The following is a 23,663-nucleotide window of genomic DNA, read 5'->3' on the forward strand; positions in this document are numbered from 1 at the left end:
GGAGAGGAGAGAGGATAAAATGGATTCTCCAACATGGGCGTTGCGGTTCATGCTTTTAATATGTCTGGCTCATGATGCGTTTTTTTACCGAGCAACGCTGCGCGCGATAGGTCTGATATAATCGTATTATTACGCGTTCCCTTCGTTCCGGATCTTGAAAAGAATTTTATACAAGCGATCGCGTCGATTATGCAGATGAAGAAGAAACCTGCATGTCGGGTTGGATAGATAAAGAGCAAAAGCTGAGATAAAGAACAGCTGAATCGCGGTGCAATAATAGATTATAATTTTTTAACAGCGAATTTTGTTTCTTCGTTGTTGATGATAGACTAATAAATGTATAACTTGAAGTTTTCTTTCTTAATAGATTTAATGTCAACGATTGCGCGTTGGTAGTTTTATTGAAAATATTAAATAAAATTTTATAAAAACCTTAAATTTGCAATTTCTAAAAACTGAAATATTTCAAACTCGTTAGCTCAAACGGTCCTTTTATTTCTCCACGTTATTGTCGTTTACCAGTACGGAACATGCGATCGTGCAAAAAGTATCCCGACTGGTTTATTTTAATCAACTTTCCATGCAAATATCCCACTAGAGGAGTGAGGGAACAGGAAGGGGGAGGGGGCGAAGCGGGGATAAGCTCGAGCGGGGAGTTTAAATCCCCGGGCATGCGAAGGGAAAGAGTTAAGCTCCGTTAATGAACACCCCCGCGAAACTCTATAAAGCTTGCAAATACCGATCTTTCCATTCCTCTTTTTTTCTTCGCCCGTTTCGATTGTGTGTCGCGGTTTTAGTTTCTTTTCGCGAACGCGTCCAAGTGTGCGTTTACCGACTGACATCGCGGGCGCGCTTTAAACAAACAAACTTCAGGATTATCTTGGGGGCTCTGGGAATTTGCTCTACACGTTGTTTCTAATTCTATACGCTTCCCTGGGCCGGGGATAGTTGCGTGCAAATAAAGCCGCGAAGTGGATAGGCGTATACGGAATACAAGCCGGATATCGAACTAGTTAGATACCTGTGTTGCCTACTTATTCACGCCTCTTGGAGTGCGCCTATCTGCAAACTGGTGAAACGTGCGCGGTACGGTATCAGAAATAGGAGAATACGGAACGAAGATACTATATAATTTTGAAAATTATTTCTAAATATTATTATAAATGTGTAAAATTACGATAGATATAAGTAGTGTTCCACTTATGAACTGCAAAGTAATCTGCAATTCCAAGAAAAAAGCATATATATGTACATAAAAAAACAATACTTACAACGATATACGTGTACATATATATATCTTTGTAAGTAGATATTGTTTTTTAAGAGTTAGCCGTACGTATAAAGTTATAGTTATAATTTATACATTATTATTTACATAACTTTTTATTTATAATTGCTTTATAAAACAGATTCTGAGTTCGAGTAATATTTCTGAATGATGAATTATTCTCTATATTTTCTTCCTTTTACAGGAGAAAGAGAGAAATAGAGAAATATAGTTCGGAAATATCGATTATTAGATCCTTTATTAGCCGACAATACTTCTCATTAGGAATGAAATATATCAATGATCTTTTATCATATTGTGTGAAGAAGATTAAAAAGTTTTCTATTCTGATAAATTAAATGTAATACAGTTTAAGAAATGTTAGCAGTCAGGAATATGTACATATCGCGAATAAATTTTTTATCGCACTAATGTTCTTTAATGCATTCAAAAAAATTTTTTAACTTTATTATCTTTATTTTTAATTTTGTAATTTTATTAGCAGCAAACATTATTTAACAGTAAGGAATATGGATAGGTTGTATTTTTTTAAACCATTTATTTTTGTATCACCATTTGTTTTGAATATTTTATTACCCGAATAATATATACGCATAGTAACAAAGGTATAGAAAATTATTCAACAATCCAAAATATCAATATTTATTTCGATACATTCAAAACGAATCCATCTAACACGATATCAAAAACGGAATGTATCAATATTTTATTTCCATAACTGCATCGCTATAACGGTCACGCCGCCTAGATGTACGCTTCTACGTGTAGGGTGTATTTATATTTCCCGACTCGCACGTTCCACGGAAGAGAATTCGCGCGCTCTGACTACAGTCAGCCGGTTCATCGTACCGGCGAATCGATCGGTCGTAACTCCTTTAGGGACAAATTATTCCGACGTTCGACGATTCCTTCGTCGGGAACTTTTACGCCGCACCGGGGAATATGAAAGTGATGCGCGAATTTGCTGCTTCATGGGGCTGTGATTTTCGCGTTATTGCAAAACGAATGCCCCTATTTTCATCCCTATGGGCGCTTTTATTTTCGTTTCCTATATGAGAAAGCATTTCATTTGTAAAGTCATTTAAGATTTCTTTTTCTGGACGCGCGTAAAATATAACGTCATGCAGCTGAAATCATGGCACACGTGGTGTAAAGGAAAATACATTTTTATAACGTCGCATATATTTATTCTCTGTAATTGTTAAAACGTTTATTATGTGTGTCATTGTTGTTGTTCCGAGTTAATATAGGTTTCGAGCGTGCCGTTCCTCAGAGATCCTTGTGTGCGCTTCTACAAGTTTTATGGACTACAAAATTTCTTCTTATTATGCAAGGTTCGCTCCGTACGTGCAATAAAATCGCATGCAAGAAACGAAAATAGAGCGCGCACTCGTTTCTTCCGAGAAACGCGTTCTTGAAACTTCATGGTGGTCCAGCGATTATTATTAGCTGCTCGCTCTTTCGTAACCACCACAATTACGGCGATGACGAGACACGTGAGAAAGAGAGAGAGAGAGAGAGAGAAACACGCTTGCAAAGTGCAATCGTGTTGCCGAAATTTAATGTTCCTATTTTTTGCCATTACGACGCAACTCACGATCGTAAACTTTAATTTCTTTGGACAGGCCTTCGTCTGGTCTACTTGGGATCTTTTCTGGTGGCGTATATTTTTCGGAGCGCAACTTCGTTCATATATATATGGCGCGCATTGCACACGTAGAAATATAATACGTGGAAAATTTGGCGCGAAGTCACTGATTCTGAAGCGCGAACACGTATAACCATAAGTCTCAATATGGAATAAGTATCCACTACACTCTTACGCTGACCATCGTAAAAGTCCACCGGGGAAGAGAAAAAGGAGGACGAGGTCTTGCCTTCGGAAATATATACTGATATATATTTTTACAGCATCTTGGACGTGAATTATTCCAACCATCATACCTTTTGCCCGACTTTTTTTATTAATGTTAATATTTTTTGATTAGTATAACTTACGCTCTTACAGCCCATAATGTCTTTTTTTATTTACCTTAACATTTAACTGATAATAACGAATCAAACAATAACATATATCAACAAATCTTGCTTTATTAGTCTCACTTTCGTAACGGTGTAGTTTATCACGCGGGATCGATCACGCGTCGAGTTATTTAAGTATAATAAAGAGAAAAAGAAAAAAAAAGGTATAATGAAAAGCGCAGGTAGCCCTGTTTTCACGCGCCGCTCATAAAGAAGGGTGAGAATATTAACCGCGGGAATTCTTAAAATTTGAAGAAAGGAACGTCGCGTCGTCGTCTGGCGCTTTAAAGGCGAGAAAAAAGGCATTGTGCGAATACGCCAGATTTCTCCTGAATGGATAATGCCGGAGACGTTACACAGAGGACTTATTTGAGGGTTACTTCCCTGCTCTATTTTGTGCAAATAAATTTTCTTTTTATATTTTGAAAATACATTGTGCAGAATACATTATGGTGTATTAAGAACATTTACAGAAAATACTTTGTAGAAATACTCATTAGACAAGAAATATCACATGTACATATCACTAACGAAGGATCAACCATTATTAAAAAATATACAGTGATTGCTAATTATGGCAATATGACATATTTTACTGTTAGCATATATTGCTATTGTATTGCTTTCGTATTGTCAATAATATTGCCTGCATCTAATATTATCGTATTGTACTGCCATCTATTACCTCATGTACTGCCATCTATTACCTCATGTACTGCCATCTATTGCAATATTAATAAGTATTGCTATGTATTGATAGCATATTGCTAATATTGTCGCAATACTAGCAGTATATTTCTAAAGAAATGTACACTGATTGCCATACCGGTTGATCCCTCGATCACTACATAATATTAACATTTTTAATATCTATTTACGAATCTTAATATTATTGTACATATGTTGTATAGTTGAGCAATGTACATATTTTTTTACTATATATATACATCCAGCATATGAGAAACGATACTCAAAGACTCTTTCGTAATTCATCTCGTGGCAACGAGAAATTCATAACCAGGATATATAACTAGTCAGTCCGACGTCGCAGTCCCGCGCGCTTTGTCTTAATTACGAAATGATAATGGGCGTCGCATTTTCTCGCGTCCTTTAACGGAGCTCGGTGTCTCATCAGGAGGTTCCGGTGGAGAGGCGTCGGATTTCGCGCACGGAGTCAAAGGTGCGACGTCCGCTCCGAGCGCGAGCGCGAGCGCGTCCGCGCGCGCGCAGCCATTGTAACGCCGACAAAGCGTCGTGAATGCGGCATCTCGAGCGCGAGGAAATTCCTTAAAATCGGAAGAAAGCCCGCTGTCCCGTTACGCGCCCGGCCGTTTCGCGCTCGCTAACTCGAGCTAAATGCGACAAAGGTGGCCATTGTGCGCGAGCGTACGTGAGATTTCTCCGTGCCGGAACCGTATACGCGTATACCGCGCGCGTCGCATGTATATATATATACATACATATATATATATTCGCGTTGTATATATACGCGGCGCCCTATCACGAGCCGTTCGCGCTTATCGTCGCATGACACGACATCCGGTCCGGAGCTCACGTAACAGTATCTTTTATCCGTTCCAAAATTCTCCGCTGTACCTACCTGTTTTCTGATCCTGCTGGAAGCGCAGCTCCAGTCCGACCCGGTTTGCGCATCTAGCGAACCATCTTAAGGGCGGGTCCACGTCGCGAGGATATAGCAGCGCGAGTATTTTGATAAGGAGACACGATAAGGTGCGGACGTGCCGAAGCGTGAACTCTTTATCGAAGCACGAGTACAATCGTTGATTCCCTCTTGCGAGGGAATCCAATTTTCAATCTTCAATTGTCCCTTTGCGAAAGGAGACTGCTGGAAAGGTTACGTAATAGGGGGAATTGCGATGTAGGGATGTGACATTGAGGCCATCATGAAATTTTGTTGGCGTGCGTTTAAATTAGGGGAGATACGCACTGCGATGTAATTGGTACCGTTGGGAATATATGGCATTGTGGTTTTTAATTGGATTGTGTCATTACGATTAACAATTAGCATCGTAATCCCAAGAGTATCTTAACATTCGCACGATCTGTCTTAACTTTCGTCCACGATAATGAAATAAAATTATGTTTGCTTATTTTTTTTTACATTCTCAAGAATATGTATATATTTCACACAACGCTTGCATTCGGAAATTGATTTTGTTTCTTTTTATTGTCCAAATGATAGCTTAATATTACTCTTTTGTCTTCCCTGATTGATCATTTCACCTATCGCGCGGCATGAACCGACCTTAAGGTACGGATGGACCCTCAGGCATCGCGAAAAGAGAGCTGCCAGGAAAACGTGAGTCAGATCCGAAAGCATGTCCTATTAACGATCAACCCGGAGCTGATTCACGCCACTCTCGAGGCTATTCGTTACAGCCGTCGGACGGTGCGTGGCATCTGCACGGCGCGGGTATACCGGGAAAAGAAAAAGAGATAAAAAAAGAGAGGGACAGAGAGGAGAGAGAGAGAGAGAGAGAGAGAGAGAGAGAGAGAGAGAGAGAGAGGGGAGGAGAGGGAAAATATGATAGAGCGAATGAGACAGAGAGAGAGAGGGAGAGGGCAAAAAATGCGTTATTAGTTAACTCGGTAGCGTCGCACGCGCACACGCTCGCGCACATGCAGCGGCCTAAAATAGTAATATCGTGGGATATAACGAGGCGTCCGACGCCCGTCGCATCGAACGTGTTTTATCCCCGGCGCGGCCATAAATCACGCCATGTTTAACAAACTCCAGCGCGTCCGCGGACTCCGCAATAATACACATATTCACCGCGAATTTACACGCGCGCGCATAGGGCGCGAATGTTGCGCGCGTTTTGGCGATACTTGTGCTCTTTTTTTTTTATTATACGTTCGACGTTGTTTTATTTCTTTCGGTTTTAATCATTGTTTATCGTAGTCATGCGCGTGCAGCATATTGCGTTTGGAAGGGGGGGGGGGATTGACAGGAGAGGGAGAGGATGGATTACCTCCCCCGCGGCTTTGATGCACTTTTCAACGACGATCGCCATTGGCGAGTCAATCATTGCAACACAGCGGGCGCGTGTGTTCGTGTGTGTTCGAATTTAACGAAATACGTAACTGTGGTTTGCAATGGCGACGAAATGCGCTTTTCGCAATGTGTTTTTCTCCGCTTTTTTTTTTATTTTTGAATGTACATTGTTCAATTTCATCTGGCATTTCGTTGTGTGCTGTTAACACGAATTTTTATGGCTGTTTTTGCACGATATTTATGGTCGCGATTGTGCAATCACCGAATAGTATAATTCGCGGGATTAACGTGGCGCGCTTAATGGAATAGAATGAAAGATATGTCATGCAGATAGGTATCGCGAGCAAATATAAGGAATGTATTTACTTTTAACTTTTTCCGCACAGAACGCTCGCAATACTTGGCAATTAATACATGAAATTTGCTTTTTGATAGGTAAACATGACTGATAGAAATACGATTTGCTTTTTTTTGCTAGATATAATATATAGATATATAAAATAAATATGTGTATATTTGTGTACATTTATTTATAATTTTAATATCTTAAGAATTCTCTAAACACATATCATCAAAATGATATGTTATTTGAATATCAAACGGACATTTCATTACGTAGATTGGAAGCGAAATCAGTGACGCTTATGCACATAAGTGCTATATAGAGACATTTCCTTATATATTAAACATGAAAATAAAATAGCATGGAAGGAGAGGAATAAAAAACACAAATGAACCAATTAAATAAGAGTGAGAGTTCGAATAATTAGAATTATTTGTACACATTCTTAATTATAGATTCTTCCTTTTATTCTCTCTTATGCAGTCCATTTATCAAAACTTCGTCGATTAACATGAGAATTACGAACAGCATCGAGGTTGATAATCGTCGGGTATATACAGCCAATAAAAATGGAACGTACGGCAAAAAGACTGCGTAATAAGCTAAGATTAAAATTAATGCTCTATGCCTACAACGTTGTAGTAACGTTATATACTAGACAGAGTCTGATAAAGTTTATCCTAAAAGCGAGTCTCAGGCAAGGTCAAAGTTCTGAAGTCAGTGAGGTCGGTGTGTTACACACCACCGCCTCACTGCAATTTCGGGACGTTAATCATGCAACGTTAAGGCGCTGCTTCACCTTCGTATCGCGGTTATCGAGTTCGCGCTATTATGTTCTTATTGCCCGCACCATAATCATCCTTTTCTCTACCCCGGCGAGCCTTAATTACCCTGTTTACCGTTTTCATAGGCGTCGTAACGCCGGCGCGGCTATGCACCGTCGTCGTAACGCATTTGATGGACTTTGAAAACAACCCCCTCGGCATCTTCGCGAGTTAACTCCTAGATTAACGTGTCTTAATTTATTACGCAAAATATTACGCTACGGAACTCTTAAAGGTCTCGATTAATTTTACGACTGCCGAAAATCCGGTAAGAGAAATTTTCATTGGAAAATTTGAAGCTTGAAGAAGAACATTTGAAACGCAGTTTCTAGGACGTTAGAAAATCTCGCGTTAATTAATCTAATTGTTAATAATGTCCGATAATTTGATTCTCGAGAAGTTCGTCCTTCGAAGAGTAATTATCACGGTCGTTTGGATGATCCGTTTAAATAGGAGTTCCTGAAATTCCTTCATCATAGTTTGCTCGGTGACAGGGACCGTATGTATCCTGCCCTTTAAATTAAATCCACGCTTTACGGCCAGTACGCGGAGTGGCATTTCGTGATTTGACGCGGGACGAGGTTTACACTCGCAGCTGCGGCGCGCATGTTTAAAGTTACTTGGCGAGGGATTTACGACGGGCACGGGACGATTGTTGTTACTGTCGCAGCAAAAGCATCCCAGACGGGAAGGTTTAAATAGTCGCGAATAGAGAAAATTTCGAAAATATGTGCACCTCGGAAAAAGCATTTGCAATGTACGGCTCTTTTGACGGGCCGCGTTAGTTTGGACAAAAACTTTGGCGCGCAACGTCGACGGCAAAGAATAACTACCGGATTTTGAAAACATGACAGGCTATACAACTGAATAACTTTTATTATTTATATATAATTCGACAAAGGAAATTATAAAGAATTAATGTGTATAAATTTGGATTATTGTAACAATGTAACATTATTATTGCATTGTTATAAAAGCACTGTTTTCCTTATCTCATAATTTTTCGCCTGTGCGACGTACAAATGTACTGTCAAGTTTTTCGAAGGAAACCTGGGTTTAATCAACAGAAGCGTATATACCTATGGTATATCGAATTCCTTAGCTGGTAACGAGCCAATGTGCACGCGCATACACAGTTACACAGGGGAATGTAGGGCGCTACAGTTACGCTTAAATCGACACTCACCCCTTTAGAGGCCCTCGAGAGCGCCGCTTTCCTGGTTTGAGGACGGATGAGGCTTATATACGTGTGTAGCTATCGAGTATTACGAGAGCGGCGAATAAGCAGACCGTGTCGACGAATACGGATCAGCTTTAATACCCGAATGATCCTTCGGTACTCGATATGGAATCGCTGCCTCGATCCGCGTCGCGCCGCGTTGCGTCGCGTCGCGTCGTTGCTCGTTTTTCATCACATTTGCCGAATAGAGCGTGCCGCACGGAGGCTGTTAAAACAATCGCAGATCCGGAGGGGGCTTAAAGTATTACTTAATGTGTACTCTGCAATTTCCGATAGAATATCGTGACGCGAAATCATTTTCTTGCACTCCGTGAATTTCTACATCGATTCGTAAGTTCAATTTCTCGCGCGTTTCTTTATGACATTTATTAGCATTCGATATCGAATAAATTTTACGCCATTTGAATTTTCAAATGCTATCATTTATGGCAGGGAGCAGTCTAGTAGAGATAAGATTAGCATATAATATTAAATTTTCTTCAGAATTCTCTATTTGTTTTTCACACGACTTGAAAAAACATCCAAATTATTTTAGCGTATAATGCGTGCGAAAAATGCAGCCAAACTTTTTTTTTATATTTGTTATTTCGCCTACCGCACACCTGTGGATCGATAACAGAAAGTTCTGGTTCGACGTGACCTAATCGTCGCGACGTGTATAGCTGCCACTCGAAGTCTAAATACGTTTTTCAACGTCCCCTGCCGTCACTCGGGTGCACATTCACGGAGTGACGGCCGTCATCGGTGTTCAGGCATTCGAATTGAGGGAGACCCGGAGGAGTGTGTTGGCGAAAAGTTTTATTTACTTTAAAAACGCGGCGCCAGAGATCCGGCGCTAGTCGGCACGGTGGCGGCGCGCAGGGAAAATAAAATTCTGCTGAATAGAAGCGAGAAGGGGACGGAGAGGGCGAGAGAAGCAATAGAAACGAGAAGGAAGCCCAGGACGAAGGAAATTGCGACAGCAGAAGTTGGGTGGTGAAAATCCGGATAAGTTGAAAAAGTCAATTATTGCGATAACACTAAGCTACTCGCGCAAGAACGACGAACGACTGATGACGTGCGCGCATGTATACGCTTTGAGATCGTTTGTCCGAAAACGCAAGGGAGCTGCTCGCAAAAAAAAAGAAAAAAGAAAAAGAACTGCTGACTGGCGCTTTACCGCGTGTAGCCTTACGAATAATCTGCACGAAAATGAAGTGCCTGCCTTCTCGCCTTATCTATAATTTACTCGCGTGGGGCACCGGTGCGCCGTTCCCTGCACGGACTACTTGTGTAACACGTGTTTCAACTGCGAACTCTTTTCAGAGCGAGCAGAAGCTTGCCAGACTCGACTGGAAATATTACCTGCGAGCCCGAAGAAGTATTACGTTCGAATTCACACGAACATCCTCTTCTTTTTGCTGTACGTTTCATTTTTATCGGCCATATATATCCAACGATTATCAACCTCGATGTTGTTCGTAATTCTCATGTCAATCCGCGAAGTTTTGACAAATAGAGACCGCATGAGAGAGAATAAAAGAGAAAATAATACTCGTGTATATATACATACACCATAATACCACAAATATTTTAAAGAATGCATATCGGTAATATAAATCACCATGTCATTTCTATCCATAGAGTTTCAAAGAGTTAAATCTTTTGGGATACAAATTCCGAGGGAATTACGCGTATCGCAAAGCTTGGATTATAAACCCGATAGAAAAGAGCCGCGCTTAGAGGCTTCAATAGTGCAACGTCGTCCCCGTTTCGTTTTATTAAATGTAAAGCACAAGTTATCGCATTCGGCTCGCGAAATATCGCGGGGTATCCAATTTTTTCCGTACGGATTTTTCTTCTCTTTCTCTCCTTCCCTCCCCTTCTTTTGTCCTTTCTCTCTCTCTCTCTCTCTCTCTCTCTCTCTCTCTCTCTTTCTCGTGACATCGCGACTATCGATATCCCAAACGAAAATTCTTCGGCCACTTCGCTCGAGCACTCGATATCCCGCGCGCCCCGCGATAATACCGAGAGCCATAATACGCCAGGGATGCAAGTCCTCTCCCCCCTGCAGCCCCCGCCCATGCTCCTCCATCGTGGTGCGGTAGCGCTTTCGATTTTCCGCGCAATTTTCGAACCACAGGCGGACAGATGGCCCACGAATCACAGCCATTGTCGCTCAACAATGCCTCCGTACCTCATCTTCCCCGTGCGCGCGGCGCGGCGGGTCCTTGGTCGCGGTCTGCGCGCGTTATGTATATATTACCTATCCGTTATATACACACCCCCGCGGACATACACCGCGTATTATATCACATAACATACGCGCTTGGCGCGCATACGATCGCGTGTACAGGGTGTCTTGGAGCGAACACGCGAGCACGATCGAACTATCAGTCATTCGATGAATTATATAAGGTTGGTCTATGCTGAGTCATCGATTATCGCGAGTCTTATGGATTACGGTGCTATTTTTGCAATTAAAGCTCGAATTAAACTTCCACCAAAATTTCCCCGAAAATGAACGAAAGAGAGATTTTATAACCCGGGACGCTTAATTTATCAAAAGTCCCTCGTCGATTTTCGATCGTCTCTAACTCGATAGCCATTGATACCTCGCAGCTCTAGCAGCCGTCATTCTTCTTAGTCACCACTCTTTATCATCTGGGGCTGAAGGCTTATTCACGCGCGGTACGGTAGGTACGGGACACCCCGTACACGTACACCCATCTACCCACTCATACGTACCCCCCGGAGAGTATTACGTACGTACATACACCGGCTATGTGGCCGGGAATATAGGTGGTAGGTAATATTCGACGATGCCGAAAGCACGTTCGAGCGATCGATCTCTCGCCTCCCTGTCCCGGCCCCGGTGCCCCCGACCTCCTTTACCCTCCTCCTCGCGGGTGCCGGTTGCATTCGGGACTCCAGACTTCGGCGTCGCTACCGAGAGAGGAGCACCAGCCACCGAGTGAAGTACGAACAGCGCCAAGTGCGCGAGCGAGCGAGCGAGCGAGCGAACGAGCGAGGGCGGATGGAAGACCGGGAAGGGTGTGGGACGCCAAAGGGGTGCTACCGTCGGGGGTGGATACCCTACTAGGTATCTCAACTTACGATTGCCCCGGGGGCGTGCACAGAAGTGCAAAGCAATCGTCTCCCGGCCTCGACCCGTCTCGAGCTCTGCGGGCTCTCTTCTCTACCTCCCGGAAAGGGGTAACGTATCGAGATACACGCGAAAGCACCGAGGGGGTTGGATATCTCTCGGCGGTCCGCTGCCGTTGTTGCTGCCTGGTTTCCAGCTCGATTTACAGCACAGAAACGCACGACTTACGGAATTCCCGTAGAAGTCCCGATGGCACCCCCTCCTCTCTTTCTCTCTCTCTCTCTCTCTCTCTCTCTCGCTCTTTCTTGCTGTTGTATATGTGTCTACTCTAGTTATCCCGCCGATCCCCAACGATCTTCTCTTCTTACCGGCGAAGCGGATCAGCCGGCGTCGCGGATTTACGGCGCGCGAAATTCGGACGACGGTCGTTCGTCTTCGCGCGTTACTTTTGGTAACTTGGTAAATTTCCTCTCTTTTTCTCTGTGAAGTCTTTCTGGAGCACATCGATACTTTTCTCCGAGTAGGCTAGAAACGACGTGAGAGAGATTGGAGACAAAATCGATTCGGGAAGACGCGCGCGCCCGCGAAAAAAGGGCGTTACTCGTATTATTTTGCGGTTCCACGCCTCCCCACCGACGTAAAATACACGCAGCCTATGAAAACTTAGTTTTTTCCACTGTTTCCGAATTCCCGTGCCGGCATTGGAATTTCTCATCGTGCTATTTTACGATTTTACACTCGAATTATAAGCAGATACGCGGCGCCCGCAAATTTGCTTCACGTCTACTGGAATTTTTGAGTCGTGCACATCGACATTGTTTTCCGTGTTGTTTTGTGGCTTTCACGTGGTACATGAATTCACGTACTTTTACCATTCTTCATGTTTAGACACTTGATTCGGAATTTCTTCGTTCAAGCGTTAACATGAAATTGCCAATGTTGGTACTGTAGGTTTTTTTTATTGTTATTTGTACGTATCGTAACCTGTATCTGTTTTTTTTTTAATTAAAATGGAATTATAGAAAAAAATTATTTTAAAAAATTTTAACATAAAATGGAAAATTTTGTTTTAAATTTACATTGGTAATTTGGTTTTAATGAATAAAATAATATTTTTATTTTAATAATAAAAGTTTGAATATTCTCGTTTATCTATTATACAATTTTTGTGTATGTATTGTGTATTAATACTAAAATATTATATTTCTGTAGAAACGAAACAATTATCAGTTAACGTTTAATACGATCAATAATAGTAATAAATATTATATTTCTGTTTACAGCTCCGAATTTTAGAATCATAAATATATAAGCGCGTACATGAGAAAGGTACGATATATGCTTTCGGGTTTATCAATTCAAGTTAAATTGCGTGCACGTTAAGAAATATGTGTGCCACAAGGCCGCAGTTGGAAATTCTTTAATGATGCGCATTGGAGCCGGTCTTCGTGCAGTAACTGGAAACGTACGGGCTTTACGAGAAGATGCGGGCGCATGGACGGGGTCGTGCGTAGCGAGATTCTGTGACAAACGACGCGACTATACGTTATCTCGGAGACCGAGATACATGTCTTGGGGAGGAAGTTTCCTCCTGTAGTTTTGCGCTCGAATTACAACGGGAACGCGCACTCGGCGCTCTCTCCGCAAGTCGGGCGCGCTTTCTTTCGCGCTCTATAATTCGCCATTCCCGTTTTCACGTGCCCCCTATCATTTACCCCCGCGATTCTGACACGGGTTTCGCGGCCGGAATTGAAAAACAGGAGATGCACATTACTACCGACTTAACCCGTCCGAAGATATAGGTGAGCGCGATGTGAAAATTCTGAACATCGCGCAGAGCCCTTTTGAGTCATCCTACGCGTCAAAGAGTTAAAGGAGCGCGTATTACTGAAGTATAATGAATGTGCGTTGGGACGAACTTTAGCAGTATTTTTCAAGAGGAGCATCCAAGGAGATGTATGAGCTTAATTAAGAGCGGGCATGCATCATAAAGTTTCGTCTGAGTAACGCGAACGCGTGCAGTATGCCGCAAAAAAATCTGTTTGCAATTTCAAAAAAATTCAGATTGTATGTACCTTTTTGAAACGAAAATGAGAAAGATAACTTTAATATCTTTCACGTTTGCGCGAGTGTTAATCTTTATCCACCTTTTCCAAGCACGAGAAAGAGTTCATACTTGAAATTGGATAGAAAAAAATCTGTCGCTTCATTTATCAACATGTTAACTTCAAAGAGGTGAGGTTAAAGTGATGTTATAAGTAAAAATGTATATAACTATTACATATAATTTAATTATGCACGGGCAAATTCAAAGCTGTTGTTGTTTTTTAATATTTATAAATTTAGAGGCACTCACAGTTTAAGAATTAAAATAATTTTAATGGCATAACATGAGACATGAAGGCAACGAAAAGCGTGAATATATAAAAAAACGTCATAAGTTCATTCTCGAGTTTAGGATTAAAAGTCTTATCTACCCTCTTTGGATAATCAAGGATATTAGCAGGGAGTTAAACCTGCCTTGGTATTAGCGCGTAAACGCGTCGTGCCAGAATAGTTGGACATCGATTTTCATGCAAATGTGTGCGTTGTGCATGTCTGTATGTGAGAGCGAATTATCTTCCAATGTTCCGATTCGGCGGTCAGAACAGGGCTCTCTCTCTCTCTCTCTCTCTCTCTCCCTCCCTCTCTCGAATCCACTCGTGGAGAGATCGATATCGAGCGATCGGAGAGCTTAGGCGGCGCGTCAGTCACCTTCGGATTCCTCAAAAATCGCCGGTTAGCGGTCAGTTTGCGGACGGGGGTACGCTCTATACTCGGAATACTTCGGATAGAATCCGAGAGAGAACATTCTCGACGTCCACGTCGGCAACTGTCGAATTAACCCCGCGGTGTATGTATGTATGTACATCGCCTCGGAGATACGGCACTTCCGGGCAAGCCGCGGTCGGCCGGGCCGCAACGCGATTCCGTCTGCAAATACCGCTCGCGGGTGGGTGTCAGTTTTGTCGGTTTCTTCACCCAACTATTTCGAACTCGACCCGTTAACAGCCCGGAAACGACTTTCGTCGATTTGACGGAATGCACGGATCACTCCGCCGCCGCGCGCCGCGCCGTATGCCGACTTCCCGATTTCTTTAGCCCGGAAATTCCTCGGTTGGAGCAAGAATTCCGGCCGACGGAAATTCCATCGTTTCCTCTCGATATCGCTTGCGGTGCTCGGAATAATTCTCCTCGAGCGGCATCGCCTTACGCATCGCGTCGGTACGATGTCTCGTGCAATGTGTGTGCAGGCGGAGCTATTGGACCTATTAAATTGCGAGTATCCAGATATTGCGATATTCAGATTATCTAAATGAAATAACGCGGGGCAAATTTACTGACAACACTTGCTGCATACTGAGAGTATTAGCCAGAGCCGCAAAATCGATCGAATTTTAACGCGTGCGAATTTCGTACAATCATCGAATATTTCATTCTTGATCATTATTTAGTTCTTTGTTATTTTTGCGACAAGTTTTGTATAATGAAGACTAAAAGCATACGAATGATACATGGCGTTGCGGAGAGTGGCATTTGCGACTTTCGAAAATAATGTGCCATCGGGACAAATACGCGATGTATTTTTGGGACGTACATTCTCTATCCCGCTAATATGTACATACATATATTATATGGATCCGCAGTCTGTCAGTCCTTTTTAAAATCCACCACACCATCTATAGAGCGCGATGTGTCGCGTTTGAAACATTGCTCTCTCAGAAATGTCGCGATGCATTTTGCGTGATATTTACTTATTAAAGTCAGCAAGAGAGAAGTATCGTCGATATCGAACTTATATTTCGGAGCAACTTACCAATACGTTGGTCAAATACCTTATTATTAATTACTATGATACTAAAAATATCGGAAAGTAAACATGATTACGTGTCAAAAACTATAAAATTGAAATGCGAAATACAGCGGAAATATAATTTTCTTCGAGAGATTTTTTATTTAATAAATACAAAAATTTCACTTTTGTGCATTAAATATACTACAAAATTGCAGTATCATATAATGTTAATATTAATGTTTGATTATATAAAGGAATTTAAACTCGTTTATACTTGAATTTAAAATCGCGCTCAATACTTGTTCTTTTCTTCAAAGCAATATCGTAGATTGAAATATTTCCGAAATATTTTCGAGTTCACACGAGCGTGTACCTGTACAAAATGCGGCACCTGGCGCGCGATTTCTCCGACCTCGAAGGTGAAATGTGGAGAGTTTCGGGTTTTTTTATCCTCAGCTCCTCCTACAAACTCAAACCGCGAGCCATACATTGCGAGCGATTATTGCCGGGAACAAACATCCGGGAGACTCAAGTATCGAATCGATGGTTTGTAGCGATCAATCCACTAACCGTGAATTTTATTATTGCAGAAACACTACTGGCAGAACTACGAGTCACTGGAACGTCATCAACACAACGCCGAGGCTTCGCTTTCTTCGACACGGGTAAGTTTCTATTTTCGCGCTTTTTCTCTGTCATTTTCTTTCACGCTCGTTTTTTATCTCTTCTTTATTATATCACGTATTTTATATAACAAAGAGAGTGGAAAAATTGCGAATAAAGTTTTATTATACATACAACAATTTTATATTGTTGTAACAACATTGTAATTCTTATAATTGAAGTTTCCTTAAATATTTGATTTTTAATGTTTGATATGTTTATGTCACTTTTTTTGATTATACTTATATAGCTTTGTTCGATTAAAGTAGACTTTGTCTTAATAAAAATCTTTCCAGACATAATATTACTTCTCAAAGTTGGTAATTGAGCTTGAAATTACGTTTCTGTCAAAGTAAAGTCCATTCGAAATTAAATGCAAATTTCTTTTATCTCCGTTCATTTCTAAAGGAAAATTAATATTCTATTTTTTAACTAACGTGCCAACGTTACTTAATTTTCAATTGCTTATAATTCGAAATTGTCTCGGTATTGCGACTTTTTTGTCGTTTAACTCACGACATATAATATTCTTTAATGAGTGTGTATTACATGTACATCTGTAATTAGTGAGGACATCCTATATCTAGTTACATGCATTTTTTAAGGAGGATTCGTTCGCGAGGCTATAATAAACGTTTCCCACATCATCGTTCGTATTTCTTATTCGTATTTAAGTGCCGTCACCGTCATAAGAAAGTTTCGTTGCGCCGCGCCGTTGTATCGATATCGCGCTCGTAACGACGAGGGGTCGAGTTGGTTGACCCCGCATAAAGTGCGGGGCTTGTGGGTCGTGTGCCGGGTATCTTGAAAATCTCGTGGGTCAGGGCGTGGTACCGACAACGGCGAAACGGGGTCTGCAATCAGGCTGTGTCTCGTTCGCGGCGGTGCGGTGGTGCGTTCAAACTAGGAGCTGCGCGCGTAGCACGCGCGAGCGCGCTCCTCTCCCTCGTCCCTCGCCCCCTGTGTGTAAACACTGCCACATACCCGCGCGCATACTCACGCATGGCACCCACGCACACACGCAGATCCTCCAACTTACACCCTCGCACCTCGGGTCGACCGCCCATTCTGATTAGCGGCAAATAATACCCGTAACAATAGCTACCGCTTTCCACGCAGCTTGTCCGTCGTGCGCTTGTACGCACCGACGTGCGTATTTATACCCGTGTGTGCGTCATGTGTGCACGCGTGACTCTCGACGTTGGTGCATGCGTGCGTAAGACCCCTCCGCTCGTCGGCTTCGTCGAAGGGTCCGACGGCGCCCTTTACGCACCAAAGAGCATCGGAAGACACGAGTCAGTCAATCCCTATCTACTTTCGATTCCTCTCAGCCTCCCTTCGTCTTCATCTCTCTCCACGTCTCCTATGTGTGTTCCCCTTGTGCCTTACGTCCGCGGAATTTCGATGGTCTTCGAAACAGATTTATCGCACCTCCTTCCGAGCTTCCGGGACTCTCTCTTGGCCGCTCCAGTATCGATCACGTGGCGCGCGATGGCTAGCTTGGAATCGTCGTATCTGACGCTTGTGTTTTACCTCTTCTTTTTTTCTCCTGTTTTCTTTTTACTTCCGCTTCGTATGAGCGTTGCGAGCTGCCGATATGTTGAATTCTTTATGAACACCGACGATTCATTCGCAGCGCGAAAATGGAAGAGTAAGAGCTCGAAAAACGCTCGAAGACTCTATCGAAGGTTTTGTCTAGTTCAATTCTTGACGCGTGAAAAGACACCTCATTCGCAACATTGACAATAACGACCGCAACAACAACGACAACGGCAAGGACGACAATGACGATGATGGCGAGAGCGGTGTCGACAAAAGCGCTCGACGATTCCTGTCCTTTCGTAGCTTTTCGTCGCCTGAACATTGCGTTATCTCGTTCCCGCTTTTGTTTAGCGTTGCTTCTTACATAAATACAATAAGCTTAAATCGTCGGCCGGGGCGACGAAAGTTATCGTTCGATCGCGACTACGGGGCGAGGCGTCATCAAGAAATAAATGGCCGAGAAGCAAGGAGGTTAAGCTGCTTTTTCGCCGCTTAACCGCGCTCCTTCGTTATCCGAGTCTTGGCAAGACTTCCGAGACATTAAAGAGAAGCAACGTTCGGAGACAGGTCGGCGGTTAAGCCCCGAGCTTACGGTTACGGTTAATAGCGGCGATTAACCCTTTGCGAAGCCAATCTTTAAGCGTGGATAAAAAATCACGCGAGATTAGCGAGGGATATTGGAAACTCCTCGAAAGGGACGATACGATGTCGGCTTAGTGAGAAGGTATCGTTTTATTAAGAAGAACGAAAAGTGTAAAGCTGCTGCAAATATTATGAATATCTATTATTAAATTCTTTCTCTTTATTAATCATTACTAAAGTATCGTAAATTATGGTTTATATATGTTATTAAATTTTTATTAATATATACTCGCGTAATATTTGCTATCTCATAATATTCATTTAATAATTAAATAATGATGTAGAAATAAAACACGTTTCGTATGTAATATTTCACTAATAATTCTGTTGCGAAAGTTTAATTTCGTGGTAGCGTTATGTATAACTTTGTTTGAATATGAAAAGTTTTTTTTCCAAAAAGCAAAAAAAGTGATGTTATTGTAGAAAATGTAGGAATTAATATCAATTAATATCAATTAATTTTTTGGAACTTGTATATCAGAATATTATATTTTACAACTTATACGAAACATGTTTTCCTTAATGAAAAATATATTCTTTGCGATACGCTTTTATTATGATAAACTTTCTTATTGGTTGCACCTCGAGTCTCGTTTATCGTAAAGTCAGCCCCGTCGACCGGAATACATTCGATCCTTCGTTATCGCTCGAGGATCTCGGGTCCCAGCAGTCAGCAGAAACCACCTAATCCTCCGGAAAGCCCTCGTGAAAAAGCCTCGATCTCCAATTCATCCCGTTCCGTTCCGTGCGCGCGATCGGGCAGCGGAGCGGAAAGCCTCGCCGCAACCGGAAGTCGAGACGGTCTCGACCGGTGAGAGAGAGGCTTCTTTTTTAGAACGAGAATAATGACTCGAATTATGGTCATTTTCTGTGCGACCGCACAGGTGTCCGATTGTGCGCGCGACGGGAATCGCCCCAACGCAGCATACACGCACACACACACATGCCGCATCGCGGTGGCTAGCCACCACCGCCGCCGCCACTACCGCCGCCACCATCGCCGCCGTACACGTGTCACCTGCACTTCCACTGCACGTCAGTAGCCGGCATTGCGGATATAGTAAAACTCACGCCGCGAGCTGACGAGGTGCACGACCGCGTTAAACGTGCGGCGGTGCATTTGAAGAGCCGGATTTAAAAGCAGCTCAAGTGTCGGCCGGCAAGCGAACGGCCGAACATTAAACGATTTAACGCTCGAAAATTAAATTGAATACATTTTAATGTGTTGCACTAGAGTGCGAGGTGTCCCGTCGAGAAGCGTCCGATTGTAAGCTACTTTACATTTTGAGTTAATTTCGTTTTTAAGCTACAACGCATCAATTAATGGTAACAAAAAGTATAAAGTACTGAATGATACTTAGGCGACGCTTGACACAAGAAAATTGCACAGTTGTCAAATTATCAATTATAATATAATATAATTCAAAATTATGACTTAGAATATGTTTGTGACATCAGCAATATATGTTTGTAACTCGCAATAATACGACGCGCTCTGTTTGTCGAATCATGCGCATTTATAGATTCTATAATATATATATAAAATAACGTTATCTAAACTTTAACTTTAAATGTAGCAAATCTATGTATATTTTAGTTAGATTACTAATTTTTTTCTTTGTCCGATCTTCTCGTCTTCAGGTATCGTTATACGTGTTCCAATTTTATTGTATACTACTTCAGGCTTTTCTATCGAATCCTTGTTCCTCGTTATCTCGACTTTAGAGTTCGGCGCTCGGACGAGTATTTAATTGAACTTCTCGATTTTCTCGTTATGTGAAAAGCCTGTTCTTCCGGCCGGGCGCCGTCTGGAATATCGAGGTCGCTCCGTATATCACGGCCGGAAAAATCGCCATTGACATCCGGTCGCGGCAGCCAGCTACTGACCGAGTTCTCTATCTTAGGCGTGAAACACGACGTTCGCCCGAGGTGACGAAGTAAGGCGTGCAAACGCATCGGCAGGATTGATCGATATACAGGGTGTTCCAAGTGGGAATCTTGATTTTAAATTCTGTAACAAGTTTTAAGTTCACTCTTCCCCAGGCAAGAGATTTCGTAGACTAGAGAATCTAATATTTGAGATGAAATACTTTAGTAATTAAACACCCGTTAATCAACGCGCGTTAAGCGCGATATCTACACTCAGTTTGCATTCTCCGTTATTCGCTTACTGTCGAAGGTAAACCATTGAGTTTGCCTTCACTTTGGCAACGTTCTTCCGGAGAAGGCAGATGAGGATTCGGTGCGGTTCAGCTCCGACGGTCAGCGAATAGCAGAGATTTCAAACGGTTTCAATACGAGCGCGCACCGCGTTCACACGTTGATCAACGGGTGAAAGCAGTAGTTGAAACTTTGTTTTGTTTAAATAGCTGTAATCCAGAAGTTTGTTCAACGAAAAGAGCCGGCTATTTATTGCTTTTAGCTTTCCCGTTGCCTGTGATACCTTTATTAAGAGAAAATTAATACCAGGTTTAAAGCAGAAACGGCAACTCTCGGATTAACATGCGCGATGTTAAATAGCGATGAATAGACGAGCGCAAGAGGTAAAATAGACGGTAGGTTAGAGCATCTCCTGAAAAATTGATCGTGAAGTGAAGGCGCGCTCATACAGACCAAAGTGAATCGCATTTAATTATTTCTTGGTTGCGCCGCAGCGACAAAAGCGAATCTGACTGCGCACGTACTCGACAGCCTGAATGCACGGCAACGATTATACTCGCCTCGAAAAACAGAGAAGGATTAACGCCTTCTCTCTCTCTTTCTCTCTCCTTCCTTCCTTTCCTTTTATGTTTAAATTCGCTTTCAAAAACACGCTAATTTTAATAGGTCGCCATGCATTATTTGAATAATTCGTCACGTCCGTCACGCCACATCTCGCGGTGCACATTCACGCGTTGGCTTTAACGCGTTTTAACGTAAAAGCAAGCGCGAGTCGTCGGTACATTTCAACGTGCGGCTCGGCTTGACCCAACACCGGACATAATAAGAAACGTAACGCGCGATAAGGGGCCGCCGCCGGCGCGTTAAAGCTGGCGATTTCTCGTCATCTATAGTTATCCACACCTGCACGAGAACGTAAGATATCGATCGAATCATTTCCGACGTTCGATCGCCATCATAAAATCTGCTATCGTCGTCGTCATCGTCACCGATGTCGTCGACCGATATTTCCCCGCTGACGCTGACCGGTAGCCGATGCGAATAAGCTTGCAAGAACCAGCGCCGCGTTTTCCACCTAGGACGCGAATCACGATCGGTCGACGCGTAAAAGCGATTATCGAAAGTTTGCTGACGTGTTTTTCCAGTCTTTGATTTCGAGGCACGTCGACTCGCCGGCTGGCTACAGGTCGTGCAATGGCCGCCGGTGGTACAACGGATACGTGTAAAGGGAAGTGGAAAAATAAAGTGGATACGCTACCTCGTTAACCTTTAAGCACTTCGGTGTGCCCCTTGCTTCGATGTTACATCACGCTCGATTCCCGATTCTACATCGGATTTGCTTAATCATGACAGCCTGGATGCAAGTAATGTTTCGTTTTATTGACGAATCGTATCCTGTCGCGAATTAGAGTACATAAATACCGGAAATTAGACAGATAAATCCATCAAGCAAGTCTTTTCAATTTGTGTGTATTGTTTTCTCTGTAATTTTCGATTTATCAGAAATTTAATTAGAAACATTTATTTTCGTTTTTTTTTTAAATTTCGTTCTCTTTTATTTAATAAGATTATCAGATGGATAAACAAATTTAATTGTAAACAAATTAAATTACGCGCGCGTGTGTGCGTATTCCACTTGTAAGCGTACATTTTCCTCCATTTTCCACCGATATTAGTTGTACCAAAACTCCAAAATACTAATTTAGGTTGCAGCGAGTTATATTATCGGATATAATATATAACGGATTCGCTTGATAAACCCGCGCGGATATTATAGATAGATAGATGTACGTCCAACACGCTCGCGTGTTATTTGTGTAGCAAATATGGATCGCAATGGTCGCTTTAATCGCGTTTGTTTTGTCGCGGACGTTTCACCGTGGACGAGCGAATTAACGAGCGAGCGCCGGTGGAAAACCAGTGGGCCGGCTGTCCGCTGTCTAATTTTTTTCCTCGATTCCCGTATATAGCCACTGGCCGTCGGTGACACGAAAAAGGTCGATCGCCGACAGCGTCAATCACGGTCAATGGACATAAAAGGGATTACCGAAACTTCACTAATGTGATCCCCTGCCGTCGTCATCCGGCCATATCCCGATATGCACGTTACTTGCAGTCCGCGATCGCATGTCAATGGCAGCCGAGGCAGCGCAACAAGAAGGCAGAAAGGTCGATAAGGCGGCACCGTCGCTCTGTCGGCCGCGATACTCTTTCTATTGTCCATAAAGATTCTGCGCGGGGCATTCTATCGTCACATTTCGAAGCGAAATATCGACCTTTTAACCCCGACGGCGACGATTGTTATTAACCGGTCCGTCGCGATCATTAAACGAACCGTTATTTATTTTAACGGGTTTTTTTTTCTTCTGTCTACATCCCTCTCGATATATATACTTTATATGTAGCGTTATTATTTTCCACCCGATGCGACGAATGGACAATCGAGCCATTTTGTCCGCTAAATTAATTTCAATAAACCCGATTTTTATATTCGCGCGAACTATACGAGCCGTGTTCATTCAATCAAAATAGATTTCAAAGACAAGTATAAAAATAGGCGTCGATTTCAATATCGGAGGATCTGGTAAATTTTGGGTTGCATGTGTCGTTGATGAAAGAATGGCTGATACATATATTTCGACAAATTTTTGTTCATGACGTCCGGGGAATTTGTGTCTGACAATCTAAATAAAACTTCTATCTGTCCGCAGATAGAACAATCGTGACGTTTAATCATGATCGCTCGAACCGTCTGTTAGCCGTCTGTACTCTAATTTTCGCCTCGAATCACGATATCTTCGACATGAAAGGCCGCGGATGCTGATTGCATCGGCGCCGTCAATCACGGCGAGGCACGGACAAAAATTGCGATTGTAAAACCTTGGTAATGCGATTTTCGCTCGAGCGACGCTCTTTTTCCATACGTGTCACTTGCGCTTCAATTACGCGTCGCGCGATGGTTGAATTGTATACCAAAGATCGTATTGCAAACGGATAGGTGAA

The 23,663-nt window shown here is 42.5% G+C and overlaps 1 protein-coding gene across 1 annotated transcript in view; it reads left to right on the plus strand.

Annotated features, from left to right (window-relative positions):
* The window catches only part of LOC105462691 (insulin-like growth factor-binding protein complex acid labile subunit), a 202,842-nt gene that overhangs the window by 47,406 nt on the left and 131,773 nt on the right, over window positions 1-23,663 (plus strand). Inside the window, exon 2 of the mRNA XM_011709493.1 lies at window positions 16,244-16,318. Within this exon, the coding sequence (XP_011707795.1) occupies window positions 16,244-16,318 (75 nt within the window). The remainder of the gene's footprint in view (window positions 1-16,243; window positions 16,319-23,663) is intronic.

The sequence above is a fragment of the Wasmannia auropunctata genome, unplaced genomic scaffold (genome assembly GCF_000956235.1).
Source record: "Wasmannia auropunctata unplaced genomic scaffold, wasmannia.A_1.0 LD336095.1, whole genome shotgun sequence".
Lineage (NCBI taxonomy): Eukaryota > Metazoa > Arthropoda > Insecta > Hymenoptera > Formicidae > Wasmannia > Wasmannia auropunctata.